This window comes from Perca flavescens, chromosome 15 (genome assembly GCF_004354835.1).
Source record: "Perca flavescens isolate YP-PL-M2 chromosome 15, PFLA_1.0, whole genome shotgun sequence".
In the NCBI taxonomy this organism is placed as follows: Eukaryota; Metazoa; Chordata; class Actinopteri; order Perciformes; family Percidae; genus Perca; species Perca flavescens.
Genome location: NC_041345.1, coordinates 23,254,457 through 23,275,897, shown reverse-complemented (window position 1 = coordinate 23,275,897; position 21,441 = coordinate 23,254,457). Strand labels below are relative to the sequence as shown.

The 21,441-nt window shown below is 38.9% G+C and overlaps 1 protein-coding gene across 1 annotated transcript; it reads right to left on the bottom strand.

Moving 5' to 3' along the window:
• Positions 1–1,651: 1,651 nt before the first annotated feature.
• pigq (phosphatidylinositol glycan anchor biosynthesis, class Q) lies at positions 1,652–20,875 on the bottom strand. The gene is made up of 14 exons (XM_028600677.1): positions 20,742–20,875; positions 19,442–19,639; positions 18,818–19,004; positions 17,923–18,131; positions 16,908–17,104; positions 15,510–15,641; positions 15,276–15,396; positions 14,594–14,720; positions 13,840–13,993; positions 8,637–8,748; positions 8,406–8,486; positions 6,776–6,890; positions 5,918–5,979; positions 1,652–4,126 (listed from the first exon to the last, which is right to left on the bottom strand). The coding sequence occupies exons 2-14, from the start codon at positions 19,592–19,594 to the stop codon at positions 3,974–3,976; spliced, it is 1,803 nt and encodes a 600-aa protein (XP_028456478.1). The 5' UTR covers positions 19,595–19,639; positions 20,742–20,875; the 3' UTR covers positions 1,652–3,973.
• Positions 20,876–21,441: the final 566 nt, after the last annotated feature.

Sequence of the window (21,441 nt, the reverse complement as noted above, 5' to 3'; positions counted from 1 at the left end):
TTAAAATTCAGATTTTATTTTGGCACAAACATTTGTATTCTGGTGACTAATACGAATTACCATGTTATTTAGTGTAATTTTCTCTTTTAAAACAACCTTAAAGCAGATCACATTAGTCACATTTATGAGAAAAAAAATCTGATTTCTTTCAGCCTGACTCAGCCTGTGTTTTGAATTCTGCGCAACTGCATGGTAACTGAAATTATGAAATATGATGTAAAATAGTAGGCTGAGTGCGTGTTTGATGCTATCTGTGTCAAATCTGTTTTCATAACATCATGACTCACTTCTCTTTAGCTTTGCCAGAACAATCTACCGAGGAAGAACACCTACACACACACACACACACACACACACACACACGCACGCACGCATGCACGCACGCACGCACACACACACACACTGAATGAAGCATACAGACTTGTATGGCAGCAACAGCTTGAATGAGATCATTAAAGATATGATGAGTAAAGCACACTCAGAGTGGTAACAGCTTGGAAATATATCATACTTTCTCCTTTAATGCATTTGAAGCCACTATTGTACATGCTGTTGAAAATCAGCATTGATTGATTGATTGGGTTAAAAGTTGCAGATATTACCCATAAAATGTTACTATCCTTCAGTACTAGAATTTGTGATCTCAAATGTAGAGCAACATGGGATATTTACTTTTTAAGCATCTAAAAGGAAATAACTATATTTTTAGATCTGGTATTTAATTAATTAAAGATAATCATATTAAGAAAGCAATTAACAAGTTAACTAATGAAAGACACAGGCCTCCCACAATCACAAAATGACTCAAATTTTAACTTTTTATCTCAAATAAAACCTGAAATTTGTGCTCAAAATGAATAATTAGTTAATTGATTCCTTCACATAGTACCTGGCTAGTGATCCTGAATCTGAAATGTTGAGTTAAACAAATAAACATTAAACACACGCATTTTAAGGGAACCTGACCCAGCACAGGCTGTGCAAACTATGGCTATAGCGAAGTGCTTTTATTCTGAAAAGCATCAAGCATATGAGAATAAGTACATTACAATCCAAGAAAAAAAAAAGAATGATTTGGATCATAAACCTTAAATGCACACACACATTAAGCAAGTCAAAAATACAATAAAAAAAACCAATAAAAGTAATTACCTACAAAAGTCATTCGGTGTATTTACTTCTACATAAATAACTGAAAAATAATTTTAAATAAAAACTTAATTTTCAGGAACTTCTATTTTCCAGGTCTAGAAGAGATTGAGCAACTGTCATAAGTAAAGAATAATTACAAAATGCCTCCACCTTCAACCTTATAATGCATAATAAATGTTTTCATCATCATACCTTGCAGGAACTAGTTTCTTCCATATGTATGAAGTCACAGGATAACTGGAAAACTGGAAAGATGCAGGCTGCAGCAACACGTAATGTATATCGTTCAGTGCTGTGAAAATAAATTCCATTAAATCTAAGCACATAAATACTGTTTGGAATTAATTAATAACAGAGCGACTCTGGGTTCTGTCTCTTATTGACATCACAGATTAGACTAAATCATGTAAAATCATAATTTCTATTACAATTATTTTAATAGCTGTGTATAAACAGATAAGTCTCATTTGAAAAGAAGAGAAACCAACAGTATACCGTATATATGCATGGATTTTATTAAATGGAAATGGAACATTTAGTACAGATCAATAGGAGATTCTAAAATAAAACATGAAAAAATAAGAATGCAAATTAAACAGTTTAACTGTTAAAAACGACAAATTTGAGTTAAGGATGCTAAAGAGGGTGTAAAGAGTTAGGTGAAAGGAAAAACAGTAACAGCAATAATTCACATTAAATATTCAGTCTGTAAATTTGGGAAATCTGTTATCTTGCTGCCTAACCATGAAATGACATCAGTTTCATCTTTGTGTGTCCTGTACAGAGATTGGCCATGACATGTTTAGCCTAGTTTAGCACAAAGACTGGAAGCAGTGGGAAATTGCTAGCTCAGCACTATCAAAAGTGAAAAAAAATACACCTTCCAACTGCTCCAAAGCTGTCTCATGTAGTTCACCTGCAGTTCGTGCTAAGCAAGACAGACAACAAGCCAAAATCCCAAATTGTTGGATTGTTTCTTCTAATCAGAGCTGGTTCAGGTTGATTGTTACTAAGAATAAAAGAAGATTTAATTAAAAATGACATGAACAGGCACATAAAAAAACCCCCAGAAAAGACAAATGCTGACAAATTGACCCAGAGCTGAATCAGACAAGGATTTGCTTTATACCAGAACAGTATGGCATGACTGTTCATCTCCCTATGTAACTCACCTGTCAGAAGCAAATAGTTCCAGTGTTTGGAGGAAATATGGCAACAAATGAACCTGAAATTAAGCTAATTAGATTTTTTGACTTAAACTTTTAAACGATCAAAACACAGTATTAAAAAGAAGTAGTTATATATATATAAAAAAAGAAAAAAATCAGTTTGTCCAGTTAGTGTGATTAGAAGCACACTCCTGCTAATAATTTAATAATATAAAATCTAAAAGATTACAACTATCAGTGCAGTTAATAGTATACATAAATACCTGATTTCTAAGTGGAATTCTGCCCCTTTTAAGAGTTAAGATTTGTAGGAATTTTCACGCTAAATACTGAGTTGATTCACTGATTTGATGAGTCTTTTTTACTTGAGCTACTATTGGGCTATGTTTTAGTATTCAGCAAGTTACATAGCCTCGCTGTAACACGACTAACGTTATGGAATCCCTCTAGAAGCTACTTTGTCCAATGTATCGGACGGAGCCAATAACAAAGTGGCGATCTCGGAACCCATCAGTCTGACACCAATTTAGCCTTCGGGGGGCAATGGACAATATTTTGGGTGTTGCGGTGTGTGATTTAATTTAATTTATACTGTTTATTGATCCCCAATGGGGAAATTACAAGCGTTTTAAGCCAGTGGAATAGCAGCGTCAGTGAGAGACAATACGCACCTGTCTGTAAAGTGTTTCATGGGGGATTACACTGAGCTGAGAGCTTAGATGTCCAGTGACTGACCTACAGTGAACTGACTTGAGTATGTTTGCTGGTCATACAAACGGTGATTTCCCCGACATGTTGGGGGGGGGGGCAAACAAAGTCAGAAGGTCTTTAAATCTTATTCGATAATGTGGGATCTTTGTGTCCTACATTCAAACACACATGAACAAATTGTTTTGGTCCTTTAGTTTAGTGGTGGTGATGGCGCAGTGGCTATGACACCTGCCTTTAGTGCGGGAGATCTGGGTTCAATTCCCACTGCGACACATCAACCAATGTGATCCTAGTTGTTAAGTGTGACACTTAACAAAAAGTTGCTCCAGAGGTGTGCGACCTCTGATACATAGCAATTGTAAGTCGCTTTGGATAAAAGCGTCAGGTAAGTGACATGTAATGTAATGTAGTTTCCTTGTGGGAAACACGTTGCATATAAGTTCATTACTGGAGTTTAAGTTCTCATATTTAATTTAATTTTTGACCTCAACAACACAAGAAAACAGCTGATGTCAAGTCCTTAATATCATTAATACAAATAAAAGAATTTATCATGTGCTGAAAGGCATTTTACAATCACAGTTTTTACAACAAAAACAGGACGGGACTATTTGCTGGTTTTTAGGTTTGTGGCGGACATTGCCATGTTGGCTGCACTCTTAAACACTGACGTGTTTTCGTTCTTCTTCCTTGAGCTGCTCGGATGAAAAAAAGTGTGGTGAACTGGCAGCTTCAGTCTTAACAAACTTTCTTGATGTTATTCCAATCTAAGATGAAAGCTGCGTAACTCTAAGGTACCAATTTCACCCTTGTTCCCCCTCTTTCCCCTCTATCTGTCTGTTTCCATCTCACTATTTATTCAGTCCCTTCCCTTTCCTTTGTTCCCTAATCTCTCTTGTTCTTTTTCTCTCTTTCTCGCTCACATCTCTGGCCGATGTCTCTCAGTCAGTCTTGGTGGTTTTGTGTCTCCACGGGTAAATCAGCTCCCCAACAAACAGTTTCTTGACCAGGGCAGCCCACGAGTCTTTGGGGTAACAGCTGTAAGTCAGGGTGCGGTAGGTCTGAACCACTGCACTGCACTTCAGAGGGTTAATCTGAGGAGGAAAACACAAGAGCATGATCATATAATATATAATAATAATAATAATAAGTGCTTACATAATTTGTATTGCAAGGTTGAAAAAGTATAATTTCAGTAAAACTACAGTAAAAGATTACTCCATAATACAAAGCCCCAGAACGGACATGGAGGAAAATATTTTTGCAGATTTGGCCCAAATCCTTCAGAATAAATGCATTATTCCACAAACTAACTTAAAAATTAAATTCCCCTCCAGACATATTTTAAGACTGTGCTTTCACTACTTCTTTTGTGTCTGATATGTGAGCTTTCCACAAATGCCAAAAAAATTAATTAAAAGGCACATCAACATTCTCTCTCATGAAAAAATCCTGAATCTCTGAAAGTGCAAATATAAGATATTTTATAGATGTGTTAATGACGTTTCTATCAAGTGGCTGGCGTGAAACCGGAAGATTACAAACACCCAAGGGTAAAGAAGAAGAAGAAGGGTGATTTACACAAAGACGGCAACAAAAATGTTTAACTGTAGAGACGACAAGATTCAGGAACTTCTGTCTGCAAGGGCCAACGCCAAATCGTCAGACAAGTTCAAGAAAGGCAAGAGACTCGGTTGTTTATGAACAAATTACAAACCGGCTACGGGACTGCGGTGTAATCTGCGTTTGGTGAGAATGCGTCTGACGCAGACAATCTCCTGTTGTGTGCTACATGTGTGAAAAGTGAAACCCCAGACAATGTCCGCAGCTCATATGCACAATTGAGAGCACCCTGACATACTGCCGTGTGGCACTCCAGCTGCACTGCAGCAGACAGAAAGGACCTGCAGCGGGTTGTCAAGACGGCTGAGAGAATAATTGGCACCCCCCTACCAAACCTGAGTGAACTATACTCAAGCCGTCTTCTTACACGGGCCACAAACATCAGGCAGGACACATCGCACCCCGGACACTCCCTGTTCACCACCCTCCCCTCAGGCAGACTGAGAACCCCCAGTACACGTACAAATAGACTTCGAAACAGCTTCTTCCACAGAGCTGTGAACATATTACAAAAATCACACATATAGCCACGCATACAAACATAAAAATCTCTCACCCACTCAGTGCAATCGTATTCTGTACAATAACGGCTGTGACAGTTTTTAGCTGTTTTATCTATTTATTGAGAATGTGTTAGTGGTAGTGTTAGTGTATATGTGTGCGTGTACTTGTATGTATGTATATATGTATGTATGCATGTGCGTACTTATGTATGCATGTGTGTGCGTACGCATGTATGGATGTGTATATGGGTGTAGCTATATTTTTATCTTTATTTTATCTTTTTTTACTCTATGCTGCTATTTGGAGAGGATTGCTCCAACAGAATTTCGTTGTATTGCATACAATGACAATAAAGATCTATCTATCTATCTATATGAGAAAACAGCTTAAGGCTAATATTCCTTTTTGATTTGATCCAAATGCACAAATCATACACTGGATCAAAATGACATGAACTCAAATCTTGCTTCACTTCCTGTCTGTAGTGGCAAAAATGAAGCCTAAACCTGCGTGTGGAGGAGTCCATAGACGCAGAGAGTCTATGGACTGGATAGGACACAGAAAACTGATCAATGCCAATATATAGGAGGATACAGTTGTGAAGGTGACAGGGAACATGAGTGAGAATAATTCTCTTTAGTTTATTATGTGAGTGAAAGGACTTGATTTTGGACATTGTCTTCAGCTGGATAGAACTAGACCCATTTCAACTTCTACATTAAAGATCTTTAAAACAGAAACAAAATGGGGCTTCTTACCTCCATCAGCAGGTGCAGGGCCGTCCCAGGCTCCTCACACAGCACCCTGAACTTTACTCCCTCTGTAAAGTACACAACACAAACGCACATCAAATAGAGTATACGTCCAGACTCAACTGTGTCATCCATCTATTCATCCACCCATAAAATGACCACTTTCATTTTCAGACTAAATGACCTGCAGATACCCTGCATCATGTGGTCATCCAACTGTCTGTCCAATCATTCTTCCATATGGCTTTAACATAAACTCATTAGGTGTTCACATATTCAATTTCCCTCTTTTATAAGCAAACTGTAAGCAGTAAAGTAGGTCTGAACACTTTCAACATTTTCTTGAAATCAACTCACTTGCGCCTTTTGGACATTTTAGAAATCAGATTTTGGACATCCAGACTGCTACTTGTAATTGCTTTACATAGTTGTATTTTTTTCGCATCCTGGTTGTCTAGATCGTAGTTTATCAAATTGTTTTTCAATTTCGGAAAGTTTAAGTATCTTTCTATGTTCTTATGATGGTGTTGCTTTCTTTTCTGTAGTGTTTTCTTTGTCTTTATAACTCAGTGTCATTGTAAATGAGGGCTTCCCCTCAACGATCTCTCGAGTATAAAGAAATAAATAAAATAAATAAATAAATAAAAGGTTGAATGAATGAATGAAAAAAATTTAACTAGCGCACCTGTTTCACAGTGAGAACCTGTGGTGTTAGCATCCAGCTTTATATTTTAATAATATAACACATTTGTTCTAATTTATTCTGATTCTATTTCATTTGACTTTAACAGCAGTTAACTTTCATCTTGGTAACAGTAGCAGTTTTACACAAATAAAGTAGATGCATGATAAGAGGTGATGTACCTGCCAGTCTGTAGGGCTTAGTGATGCGGAGGCCCATTGCAAACAGGGGGAAGGAGTTAATGAAGTCCACACTGAGGTGGAGGACGCCCTGGAACAGCACCACCACCAGCCGCAACTGCACAACACAGGGACACACAAGCGTTCAAAACAATCACACCGGAATGGAAATAGTTAGAGCTGGAGTCGCATATTAAGCTAGTCTAGAAAGGTTTTTAAAATTGGAAATGGGCCAAACTGCTGTGGTTAAGTGAACAAATTGAAGCAAGCTTTTCATGAATTTATTTAAAGAGTTAACTCCACCCAAATTCTACGCATAGCCATCAATCACATCCCCCGCAGATTCTAAAGGTGGCTGTTAAGTTTGTATCTGGCTTCTCCACAGAAATAGCAACTGTCGTCAGTTTTCGTTTACGTCAGTTATAAGACAATAGTGACACGTTGTCACTGTGTCAAACCACTCCTGCAGCATGATCAACTGCTCCTTTGTCTCCTAAGTCAACACAGAAGCCGTGGTAGTGGTTGGTAGGAAGACTTAAACTTAACCCTTATCGTGTTGACCAAGGGATTATGTCAATGTAAGACAACCCGTACAGATATCATCCAACATATCCAATCCTGCCTTGTGTGACTTTGGTGTTTTAAAGGGTTAGTTCAAATTCACCACAGTCACACAGTAACACAGACAAATCGATGGAGGCAGCGGTAGACCAGCAACTCCAGTGTTCTGCGAGGTGAAATGACGTTTTTTTGGCAAAAGGAGTCTGGTGGATGTTAAGACAACGTAGTTAACGGCTTGAGTTCCCTGTTGGAACGGGCTGTCCGACGGCAAGGTAAAGCCGTGAAAATATGTTAAATATAGCATACATTTAAACGTATATTGATTTTTATTTTTAGGTGCTCCTTTTTGTGTTTAAAATACCTTTAGCTGCTGCCCCCCCGTCCACAGCAGTACATTGCTTAGCTTCCGTGTTGGTACTCCTGCCTTTTTTTACAAAATGGGGGCGTGCCGACAGCCATCTACCGTAGGTAATACTCTGACTATGAATAATACCTCATACAACCCGCTTCAAAAGATCCAAACTATCCCTTTAAAGTTTCTTCACTTGTAATCTGGATCAACTACATTTCGTTTCAAGGATAATCAGATGTTCCGTTCCCTGGGAGTTGCCGTTGTTGATCGTGCAACAAGACAGGCCTACTTGGTTCTTTCGGGGAATGATTGTAAAGATTTACAAAAGAATATGTTTACAGCATTTACTGTCTAACTGAGATGTTTTAGGACCCCACACACAGTGATACACTGATAAGAGCAAATGATGTTTAACCATGTATCCAGCTAATTTAAATAGCAGTTAACTTCATCTAATGTTGTAGGTGGCGTTTTCTTTTGCGGGCTGCAAATGTTTCACCAAAACAAGTTCCTTCCAGAGACTATTTTGCAGAGCCACTATCTCCTCGTCCAGACCTTAGTGCCCAAGACGATTGTGATTGGTTTAAAGAAATACAAACAACCCAGAGCTTTTCTTTCTCCTATCCCAGAACGTATCTGTGGAGGAGCCAGACCTATCTCCACAGCGCTATGGAGATAGGTCTGGCAATGCGAGACTACTTCACTTGTGACCTGTCTTACCAGAGTGAAGACCAGGTAGTAGAGCGCTGTGGTGGGCAGCAGGAACAGCAGGACGGTGAACAGCAGCGTCCCAATGAAGAGCTGAAACACCACATAACACACTCACAGTAAACGTATGTACTAGTGGTATGATGACAATGATGATGATGTGTGTGTGTGTGTGTGTGTGTGTGTGTGTGTGTGTGTGTGTGTGTGTGTGTGTGTGTGTGTGTGTGTGTGTGTGTGTGTTACCTGGTCCAGGTCGTAGGAGCAGGAGTCCACCCTCTGCCGCAGGACGTTCCACTTCTTCCCTCTAAAGAGCCTCCAGAGAGACGAGAGGCCGTAGATCTTCAGGCAGTACAACCTAACAGACACACAGACACAACTGATGACATCATTCTGCAAACAATAATACTACTATATAATACTACAATAGTATACATACGACAGAAGAAATAGGGCGAGACAATAAAGGAGATGGGCTTCAGCAAAGGGAGAGGGGAGAGTGACAGAAACTGGTTGGGGTGCTTTTAGAATATGAGAGTTTAGTCAAGTACTGCGGGGATTGATCCAAGTGGCTGATCAGACAGTAAATATTGATCAGCAATAGTGTTTCAGTAGTGTTGGATTACAACAGAAGCTTTAGCTATAGGCCAAACCTCCATTTAAGATTTTATGCAAAAGAACTCCACATCCACATTTCCCACCATCAATTCTTCGAATATGGAGAGAAATGAAAAACATGGCACCCCACTAACTGATGATGTGTATATTTGTTGACACAACTTAATCTATTTGTATTAAATTAATTAAATTTACAGCACATTTCTTTTTACTGGTAACCGTTGCATTTACAGAAGAAATACAAGTATTCATACGTTTGTCATCCTGTTCTTACATATTCAAAGAAACAATTTTTTTTTAAAAAGCAGCAGGAGAAGAAAACCAACACATTCATCTCTACAATCACATTGGATCGGTTATCATTTCCTCTGTGGCACACATTTAAGCCACACTTTAATCAATTACATAACAAAGCAAAAAACTGTTTACTTAAATAGGAGGTTCTCTCAACAGACCTTTAACATATAAATAAAAGAAAGAAGACAAACAGAACTGTGTACATAGGCCTGGAAGGAAATGGGAATATGTTACAAGTTACATAATTGTGTTTCATGTACAGTCTTGTCTTTGGATTGTAATGTACTCAATGCATATTTAATTTGAATGTTGATGAATATCCTTGGGGGGGGAACTTTAGGAAATGGGGACACATGATAAATACTATCTAAATATTGGTAACAAAAAACAAATTAGCTGTAACTTAAAGAATATCAATCAGTTTTTAAGAACCATTTATTAATAGTGTTCACATTCTTTTCGTGCAAAATTCTTCCTAAAGGCAGATATAAAAGCTACCTAAAGCTAATTCTGAAGTACGATAGCTATTTTTTCATCCTCTTCAATGTAGAAACTGCATTGTGATCACAGCAGGAGATATTTTTAGGTCCAGGCATAAAGATTTAATACGTTACTCAGACAAGAATCGCACACACACGTCCATATTCCAAGAGCAGCTGGGACATAAATATGCAACAAGAAAAGTTGGTAATATTTCATTATGCACCACGGGCGAGGGAGCCAAGCTATCTTTAGAGCAAATGCATAATTTAGCCAATCCTCTCTCAAACATCCAAGACTGTTAACAGCGTTCAGCCTTCCATTCCATCACACCACGCATCAGACTCACAGATCTGAAGCTTTTATTCAAATATGAATATACCATATTAATACTATGAACAGAATCAAAGGTGAGTCTACCTCAAGAGTCAACTTAACAGCCCTGATTTAATAGAATATCACCAGACATTTACTTTCATCTCCAAACAGGACAGTGGGGACATGCCTTTACATGCCTCAACATTAGGTGTGGGAATCACAGGGTACCTCACAATACCATCAGTACACCATACATGGCTCACAATACCGAGAACATCACGATACAACAATCCTGCCATTATCAATATATTGCTAGACAATTCTATTATGATCTATCACAACATTGGTCTATCTATGAATAAAAAATACCAGTGAAAAGGTTAAGTGCAGGTTTTCTCTCTTTATTCATTAGAGCAACTGTGTGTCCAGACTTTGGACCAACGTGGCTGGGGTATCTGTTATTTTCCTCAAACTGCTGTCCGCTAGGGCTGGGCGATATGGACCAAAAGTCATATCCCGATATATTTTGGCTGAATATCGATATACGATATATATCCCGATATTTTTTTCCGCAAAGTGAGAGCAGTTCAGTCAAAGTCAAAGCCAAATATGACATGTCACAAGTAGTTTCATAGAAACCGGCTATTTCAGTGAACAGTTGCAAAATCAAATGAATAAATAACAAACAGGTTTCTTCACCTTGTTCATGATTAAATGCTCAGCTGTTCAAATAACAATGTAATGTAAACATAAATACTGTATAACAACAGGAGTACCTTTTTTTTTTTTTTTAAATCAAAGCTCCATAAGGTGCACATTTAAATAAAAAAAATATCTTAGATAAAAATAGCCAGAGGGCAATTTCAGGCCAAGTTCAGAAAATGACATCACTTTACTGTAATGTAGCCTTTAAAACCAGGAAAAGACACTTATGTCATATCACGATATCCAAAATCTAAGACAATATCTAGTCTCATATCACGATATCGATATAATATCGATATATCGCCCAGCCCTACTGTCCGCCTTTCCCTTTAAAAACCTCTCTCTCTTCAGCTAATTAACCTATGTTCAAGTTTCCCTCGCCCATGTGCTGAATGCCACCTCGAGGAGCAAAGAAGTAGCAACAAAACTATATTTATATCTCTCAGTCTTAATGAGTGGATGAATGATGAACCACATTCCATCACAATCCATCTAACATTGTTGAGATATTTTACATAAAACCATAAATGTCAACCCAATCATGGTGGCGCTAGAGGGAAAGTCAGCGCATCACTAAAGACAGAGGGATTCATCTTCTGAGGATCATGAATGTCTGAACTAAACTCCATGGCAATCTGTCTAACAGTCGTTTAAATATTTCAGTTTGGACCAAAGTGGTGGGGCAATGGACTGACCAACATTGCCACTGCTAGCATGGCTAAAAATTAAACACGAAAAAAAGGAGGTAGAATTACAAACGTAATCTGATTTCCTACGGATCCAGTGACACTGTTAACATTATCATTAGGCTTTCACAATCACAAGAGTTTAAATTCTTTGGATCATCCTGCAGCTGGATTTTCATAATATTTACTCTCTGTTCTCCTCAATGATTATATTGTCCTAAACAGTACAGAAAAAGCAAACATCTTGAGCAAACTTCTCTTCAACTCTTCCCTTTTAGAAGGAGTGGGTACCAACTGAGGCAGCCTGAAGAAAACAACGTGAGGCACTAAATAATTTTTTTATAAGCGTCTGACCCAGTTACGCAACAATGACTTAAAACAAAACATTCTGTTCTGCAAGTCGGATTCAGATGATTTATGTATTGCCGTACTAGTTATAATTAAAGGGATAATAACTATGGCATGTGCTTTTGAATGTAGCTGTTATGCTGCTGCATAAATACACTTTTTCTGTTTATTCTGTGGTTCATTTCCTAAACCATAGGTCCATTTTTGGTTTCCATGAGCCCATTCCTGAATTATTTTGAGACAAAGTCGCTCTAACTGTTATGATTAATAGCTCCCATTAACAGCAGGGCCCAGGACAAATATCTAAATCTAAGAGCAGATTGCCATGAAACCCAAGAGGATGATCCTTTCTTTAATGTTACTCTCCTGGTGCACATGAAGGCACCGTAATGATCATTTTGTGCCCCCACCTCCACAATCCTTCACTCAACCCCCCCCCACAATGACACCCAGAAAGGTTAAACCATGACTCTAATGTACGGGTCAATAAAAAAACTGTAATGAAAATGTCTCTACTGGAGGAAGAAATAGGTTGGGAAAATACGTCCCCTGCAGGTAATCAAAAGGAATATCTCCCAAATCCACAGTGTGTCTCAACCAATACAATCAAACATACCATTTCTCAAAAGCATTTTTTAGTATGTAGTGTCCTATGTAGTGTGTTCACAGTAAGAAAAGTAAGTATATTCAAAAATGTTAGCATGCATGCTAAAAACACTTGCAAAACATCACACATAATGAATTGTGGATGATGGTGAGACAGCTATAGAAAGACCTTGAAAAAAACCTAAAATATAAGTATTAAATCTTCTGAAAACATTTTGCCGTCTCTTCAAGTTCAAGAGTCAAAACTGCAGTTTAACTGACATCTAATGGGAGTACATGCAGTATTTTATCGTTTCCTGTTAGTATTAAATGTATTTCTTAAATACTGACTGCAAAAGCAGTATACTATAGATTACTGTAGTATAGTACATACTGTATGTCTAGTATTCTGTTCGTACAGAACAAATGGTTTGGAGCAGTAGAAGCATCACATAGCCAAGTTAGATAATGTGTGCATTCAGACTCAACTCTTAAACTAAATAAACAAACTGCAATTCTTATAAAAGACACTCGAGGCAAGAAAGGGAAATAGATAAATCAGTGAGATCTTCCCAGTTCACCATGGGCCTGTTTCACCAAATTTGCAAGCTGCGATAATTTCCTTGTGTTCATTTTGAACAATTCACTAATGCAAGCAAACACCACACAAGTGACCCATTCATGAGCATGCAACCCCAAATGTATCATCCTTTGTTGAGTGACAATCATATGTCAAACTGGATCATTTGTGTGTAAGCAGAAAGAAAAAAAAATCATTATCGCGATTATTTTGGTCAATATTGGAATCCCGATTATTTAACACGATTACTCATTGACTTTTGGAAAGATGTTGCAATTATTGAATTTAAAAAAACAGTGGAAAAGTTAAACGAATGAACAGTGAAAACACCTAGAACTGAAATTTCCCTTCATACTTTTCCCGTTTGAACCTTTTTTTCCCATTCAGAACACAAGACAAGAGTTTAAGATAAGAGTTTACTTACAAAACGTGATGTGCAAAATAGTTGTTTTTCTCGATTATTCTGTTTTTGTGATCATGAGGAGCCAAAATCGTACTTAAAATTTTGATTAATTGCACGGCCCCACCAGGACTGCAACATTTTCCCAAGCAGACTAAATTTACACCACTGGACTGCTTCAGGTAGATACAAAATAGCCCTACTTGTCAAAATATTGAAGTGACACACTTTCAAAAACTTTGTGTAATCAAATGGCTCAAACCTTTGACCCGATCATGACTTAGCATCAGTGATTCAGTCTTCAGAGAAGATAAATCTACATGGATCAACACTTGTTGAACCAAAAACTTCTCTTAAAATATTGACTAACATGCTCGTAGCAGTGATCAAACTAAACCTAAACTAGCAGTGGAACCTGTGTTGGGGTCTCACCTGGCTCCGTAGACGTAGAAGCAGTAGATGTGGAAGGTGAGCAGGGCGACCATGTCTGAGAGCAGCGAGAGGGCAAAGGTCAGGCCCAAGCAGGCCGACAGGCCTCCGTACCACAGGATCCCCTCAATGAAGGGAGACATCAGGTGGATGTAGCCTGGATGGAAAGATGATGAAATCAAAGGCAGGGCCACTAGCAGCGCTTTTAGTCCTGTTTTCTATGTTTTTAGCGTTAAAATGGTCAGCTATAACAGGGTTTCTACAGGTTTCACCAAGTCAGATTTAAGATTTTTTAAGACCTTTTTTAAGACCATTATGAATGAAATTTAAGATCTATATCACTTCAGATGTCAGAGTCCGGAAACATTGTCTGAAACAATCCTCCAATTTACCTCATTGGCATTATAGGACTGGTATCTAGATTGGCTGCAATATAAATTGCATGTTGGACTCAATTGTAGTCGTAATACAGCGGATTATATTTGGACTAGCGACAGACTACACCACCACAGAATAAAAAAACAAAAACATTTTAAAGCGCTGCAGGAACATTTCAATGAGCATTAGAGGTAGCGTTACATTGACGTAGGAAAATTATGACCAATTAAAAAATATTTAAGACCTAGAACACAATACTAAGACTTTTTAAGGCCTACAATTTTGATTTTGATATTTTAGACATTTTTTAAGACCCCTGTATAAGCGGAGAATATCAGCACAACATAAAGCCCTGGGTGTGTTTTTTGCTGCGACTCACTGATCCAGAGGTGAATGTGGTAGAGGAAGAAGCGGCCCAGAACCTGATCCAGGGCCCGGTTCATCTTCAGCCCTGCAGGAGCTCCCATCAGCCACTGCAGCAGCTCATCCAGCTCTTTAGCCACATGCTGAGGAAGAATCACACAGGGTAAATGGTGGGACAAAGAAAACTGACCACACCGGTTCACTTTTTAGGAGTTTTTAGCCACGTCTGAGGATGTTGTTTGCTCAGTTGTCAGTAGACTGTGTGCTAACAATTTTTAATCTATCTACTATATAGTGAAAGGCTCATAGTGAAGTATGCAGGTCAATATTTACTTGACCTAAACCTAATCTATCTTGCAGTAACGTGAAAATGCCTTGTTTTCAATTCACAACAAGAAACCCTTTAAAAATTGTATGGCATTTTTGCATGGAAGACAAAAGTGATAATAGTTTTGGACCCATTATCTCAAGACCACATCTTAAATATCTCAATGTCTTGAGATAATAAATGATAGTTTTGTTCCACTAATATATTTTGAGAGAGTTGTACTGTGAGAATGACTTAATTATTTTATCATCTTGATATCCTGTTATTTCTTCTGTTTGTAAACCGTTTGAAAAAAAGAGGTAGAATGTACCACAACATACTTTTTTTTGGGGGGGAATTTTGTGTCATCAGATCTTGGTAACACACTTACATCTGCTGCAGGCACCAGCATGTTGGCTAACATGGTGATGTGGTTGTCTCTGTAGAGCCACCAGATGAGCAACATGCCGAGAGCCACATCCACCAGGAACGACACCACGATGTTCGCTTTCCTACAGGCAGACAGACAGACATGAAGGCTACTAACGGCAGGTGTGGTGTCACTTTCAGCACAGAAAAGTCCGTAACATAAGGGATTTTCTAGGCTGCTTTTACAAACGATCACCTCATGAACTGCATGTGTCCGGCAGCTGGTTTGGGTGAGCTGAGCAACCTCATGTGTTCGGTTCTGTAGCTGAGCTGGATACAGGTGGACAGCTTACTGGACAGGAAGCGCAGGGGGTAAAGGCTGAAGATCCTAAAGATGAAATACAATAATGACAATAATGATGGGGAATGTGCAGTATCTCAGCATCTGGATAAGTAAAGAAACTAGTCAGATACGGGTCGTAGGGCTGTGCAATCGATCACATTTTGCTCCTAACGATCACAAAAACAATGTAATCGTGAAAAGCTTGCAAATTATTTTGCATGTTACATTTTGCAAGTGCACTCTTATTTTGTCTTGTGTTCTGAAGGGCAATTCAAAAAGTTAAATGGGTAAAAGTATTAAGGGAAATTTCACAGTTCAAGGAGTTTTCGCTGTTGATTTCTTTAACTGTTTCACTGTTTTTTTAAAAGGTCCAATGTGTAGGAATTTCTCCCATCTAGCGTTGAGATCATATATCGCAATCAACTCTCTCTGGTCACGCAGTTCAAAGTACGTATTACAGCTACGGTAGCCTTCACGCTTCAAAAAGCCGGTCTCTTGCTCTTTTCAATATCCTTTTTCTTTTTCTTCTGCGAAGAAGAGGACTCCTGTTCCTGAAATATGGATTTTGAATACGTGTGGTCCTCCATGTTTCCTTCTTCAAACTTGCCGGGGCCGGGAAGCTCCGATACCCATTAGCAGCATTAGCAGCACCTGTGAGTTTATCATGTGACAGCAAAAAGACAAAAGGCGGAGCAGTATGTCCTGTATGTTCCTTACCGGCTAACGTATTTCAAGATGGCACATGAATATGGAGCATGTACTCCAGTTCATTCGAATGCAAATGTAAAATTTCAAGCCAAAAGGAATACTTGGAATTGATGGTGGTGGTAAATATTCATGAAAAAGGACACGTTTGTGAACGGGCAACACAGATTTTGATAATGAACAACTAAACACGTTACACACTGGACCTTTAAGTTCAATAAATGCAACATCCAAAAGTAAATGAGTAATCGTTTTAAATAATCATTATTTCAATATTGATCAATATAATTGTGATTATGATTTTTTTCCATAATAGAATCGCCCTAATGGGTCACAACATCTAACTCTCAATGAACTGATATGATACAATTTGGTCATACATCTATTGTAAAACTGATACTGAAAACTGAATACTACATCTGAATTTAACACAACTATAAGAGAATATTGTATCAGTTTATAGAAGAAATACACACACAGTATAAATATATATATATTTGATCAAATTCATAAATACAGAAAGCAACACAAATTACAGGCTTTGTTGAGAATAACAACCATAAATAATATTGCTGGCCTTATCCATTAAGTTTCCTCTCTTCTTACCGGATGTTGCAGACCCAGGTCCATACAGAGAGCAGCCAGCCAATGAGCATGCAGAGCGGTATGAGGGCCTGTTTGAGCAGCTCCACGATGATGCTGGCCTCTCGACCCTCAGTCTGCCAGTGTGTCGACTTCAGCGGCCCGTCGTCGTATCTGTCCAGGAAGAACAGAGGCTGGCTGTTGGCCACCGTCTGGAACATCTGGACCAGTGGAGAGGAGGTGCATGGTAAGGATGATTTATGGTTCTGTGGAGGCTCCACGCAAAGCAGAGCTCCACGCGTAGCCTCCATAAGTGTAATGAAGTTAATACTTGTGCGTTGGTGTGGGCGTCGATCTCTTTGAGAGAATAACAGGGCCGGCATGTGTGTGTGCATGGGGAGCGTGTGGTAGAGCAAGTGAGAGAGAGATGGGGATTTGCTTTGGAGCGAGTAGCATAGTGAGAGAAACAAAGTGTCTCCCCTGTGCTTTCTGACAACGGTTGAAAATCTGTAGCAGGAAAAGTTAACCCACTTCAGGTTGTTTATGGAGAAGGAGAACCAGGATATAGGGGGGAAATGCAACGCTGCCAAGCCACGGCCGAGCGACGAATTTTTTGAGAGGTACACGTGAGGCTACGGTGCAGGGTCAGCCATCTCCACGTACCTACTTACGTACCCATGGCGTCAATTTAACGAAGAAGCATAAATCAGCCTTTAGGGCTACACATGGCTACATCCACCTGTAACCTGAGCCTCTTTCACACATGCCCTTTACTCTGTACATTTTCTGGCAACATGTCATATTTGTGATCATTTACATAGAACAATATGCCAAACTTTTGTCAGTTTTAATTTTATGCTGCATTATTAGTCTTTTATTCTGAAAGTTGCATCCTGTATAGAGAGCTCAAAGATACTGATAAGATGATCAGCCATGTCAGTCTGAAATGTTTAACTTCCATTCATGTTACTTCCATGATAAAAAAAAAATCAAACAAACAGAAATTAAAACGAGAGCCAGCACTTTTTGTGTCCTGTACCTGTCTCAGCTCAGACGGTGGAGCAGTTTTGGGGTCGGGAACTCCGTTCTCGATGGGGTGAAGCTGTGACAGCATCACCTTCCTCTGCTCATAGTGGACGAAGATCACCTTCTCCTCCTCCTGCTCTTCTTCATCACCCCCAGCCTCTCCAGCACCTTCGTCAACCTTCTCATTCTTCTTTTTCGTCTCTCGCTGAACTACTCTTCCATCTGGCCATGACAAGTTAAATTCATTATCAACTCTTGACCAATATCTATCTTTATGTGAACAGAAAGTCCTGCTGAGGTTTATTAAAGCTATAGTGCGTCGTTTCTGTCTCCTCCATGAGGAATTCTAAGTAATGACAACAAAACTCGGTGCATCCACATGGTACAAGCCTTCTGTGATTCCCCCCCTCCCCTCCTTCATGCAGTTGCTAGTAGCCAAGGAGGACACTGAGGATTAAAAAAAAACATGATGGGACTCTTCAGAAGAGGTAATTATCTTCACTTGAGTTTCTGCGCGGGAAAGTCACCAGACGACACAATCTTCAGAACATAGCCATACTGAGAAATACAGAGTTGTGTGGAGCTGATAGTCTTAATTAGCTTTGTAGCAACTCATTTGGCAATGGCTTGAATGTAACGGACGTTGATTAAAATCAAAAAGTTACGCACAAAAGCTTTAAGTATTTGACACAGACACTAAACTGAGTAACTCTAAATGAAATGGATGAAACAAGTTTCCAGCAAATCCAGTAGTGCTCTATTAAATAATAATCCTGTTAAGTTGAAAAAGCTTCTGCAATGAGATATAAATTGATACTAGTAATGATAATCTATCAGTCCTAAATAAGCCATCAGAGAGCTCCAGTGCTACTGTGTAAAGCCAGTGAATATCAGTCTGAAGGTCTTACTCTGATCCCGCTGGAGGACCTGGCAGGTGAAGCCCATCTTGCCCACCTCGCGGTTGATCTGGAGCCAGCGTTCCTGGGGGAAAATGGTGCTCAGGTCTCTGAGGAAGCTCTCCATGCCCTCCTGACCATCTTTGGGTAAACTCCACGAGCCCAGCACTGACAGCTCCACCCCACTCTTGGCCTGCATCTGGGTCAAAGAGATTGAGGAGCGCAGTGAGGGAGGAGGAGAGACTAATAAAGACTTGACTTTAGTACCTTACTTGAGCAGTTTTGGTTCACGTTGTACAAACTGAGCAAGAAGAAAGGTCTCTCCAGATATCATCTTTGTTTGGATTAGAAAAAAAAGAGGAGCAACTTGGGTTTTATTGTGCAGAAGATTTAGTTTTTTTTTCATCCAGATGGTTAAAAGAGTCCTTAAGGAGTCTCAAAATACTTTCAAAACAGCAGTGAGTTTTGTTTTAAACGACCCTCTGTTGTTGTTTTTTTTTTATATCACCAGGTATTTTATCTTTTGGAAAATCCAATACCTGGCTTTGTGACTCAAATGTCACAACAATACATGAGAGGCACAAACTGGGGCTAAATGTATCCCTAATACAGACCTGAGGCCTGTTCTGCACTGACCTGCTGGATGTACTGTTTGACATGTCCGGGGATGAATGGGTAGTGGATGACCGCCAACACCACGGCAGAGTCCTGGCTGGAGATCCAGCGGCCGACCAGCAGGCCACTGTCCGCCCGGTTACAGCACTGCGGGAAGAAGATCTTCAGCACCATGACTTCACTGCAGCTCAGTGGTCAGCCTCAAGCAGCTCAGATGATCTGACAAAGAGATGGAAAAACAACCAGGTCAGGTTACTTGCACATCTGCAGCACAGAATGGGAGGGGGGTGTGGGTGGGAGGAGGGTGGGACAGCTGGTGCTATTCTAGATTTATCTTTTTGTCCACAAAAGCCATAAAAACCAATGATACGTTAGTCCATCTCTCAATCCTTTCTGATTTCCCAACCCTGCCTTTGGCTCTCAACCAATGGGTTCATACTGAAGATGTTAATCTTTAAAAAAACTTCACAAATATGTAGTTTCATATAACCTGAGAACGGTTGAATTGTTAGCTATAGCAAGAAGCTGGTGTTAACCTGATCCTCCAGGAAAAGAGCATTGGCTTGATGGTGTGCAGTACATTTACTCAATGCAAAATCCCTTCAACCTTTAAAAACTAGTTATACTACATTAATTGCATTTGTGCTACTGTCACGCTGTTGTTTCCAGATGTGAAAGACAACAAAAGTATACGTAGGCCTATATATAATATTGAATTGTAATAAAAATATACAGTAATACCTGATGTATGCCGAACCGAGGAATAGATCCTTATTATTCATAAAAAATCTTCCTGATCCTAGAGATGTCGGATTTAATCGCGACGGTGGGCACAATATTAAATCTTCTTATTTTTGTATTGAGTTTGGTGAACGAAAGGACGAAACTGAACGGGACTACACGGTTGGCCTCCTTTTATGCCCTTCAAATATTGACTCTAACCGCTAGACTCAATATTTAGCGTGACTCTAGCGTGTTGTTATGGCAACATAAAGCCCGGGGCAGCTATTGATGTCAGTGATGTCAATTAGTGAGCTAGCACAGGAAAGTAGGTTAGCTGTAGTGTTAGCTAGCTAGCGAAAAACAAATGTTGGCAGTTACCGATAAAATTATACGGATTTACTAAACATGTATATGAAGAATAAGACAGTTAACGCCGATTGTTTCTGTCGTTAAAATGACACATTTAACTAAAATGGTTCAAAATCTAGCGATAACTTAATTACCTAGCTAGCTAGCTATCTGATCAAAAAGGCGGAGACGTAAAACTATGAAACGGCATTATTGACACAAGATATGTGTAAAAAAATACGTTATTTACCTTCTTTAACACTAAACAGAGCTTTAACCTTTCATTTGTAACGTCGAGTAGAGTTTAGCTAGCTTAGCAGACAACAGCGCCATATTCTTTGTTGACAGTCCGTTGCATACAATGATCCGGTGAGAAACACAACGTTCATGTGTGTTCCGGTTATCGTGATACCCCTCCGGTCTGTCGAGTTATTTAAAATTGGGTAATTTCAGTTGGACTAGGATAAAACCAATTATGAAAAGTTTATTTACGCTGATTGTAACATTTTCTGTAGTCTCTCTCGAATGTGTTTTGGATTTCTTCAGTTCGTCAATTGTATAATTTAATCCCAGAAATTGAGGTAAACATTGGAAAATATTCTCACAAGGTAACATGAGTCTGGGGACAGCTCCACTGGTCTACAGTAAGCAAAATATAAAACAAAATAAGTTTTACATCAGTGACTATATGGAGTAATAGTTTTTTCTAATAAACAGAAATATGTCTACTTATGTTTGGGCACCACTGTAAAAGCAGTCCTAATGTATAACTCATATATCATTTATTAAATAAAAGAATTTCAAAAGTTGAAAAGTTTTTTTTTTGTCATTATTAATTGTACTGATTATTTCATGTTTTAACTGTTACAGATGGAATAATGTCAAAAAATCCAAATAATTCAAAAATAGTAGAACAAGGCATCATCATCATCATCATCATCATCATCATC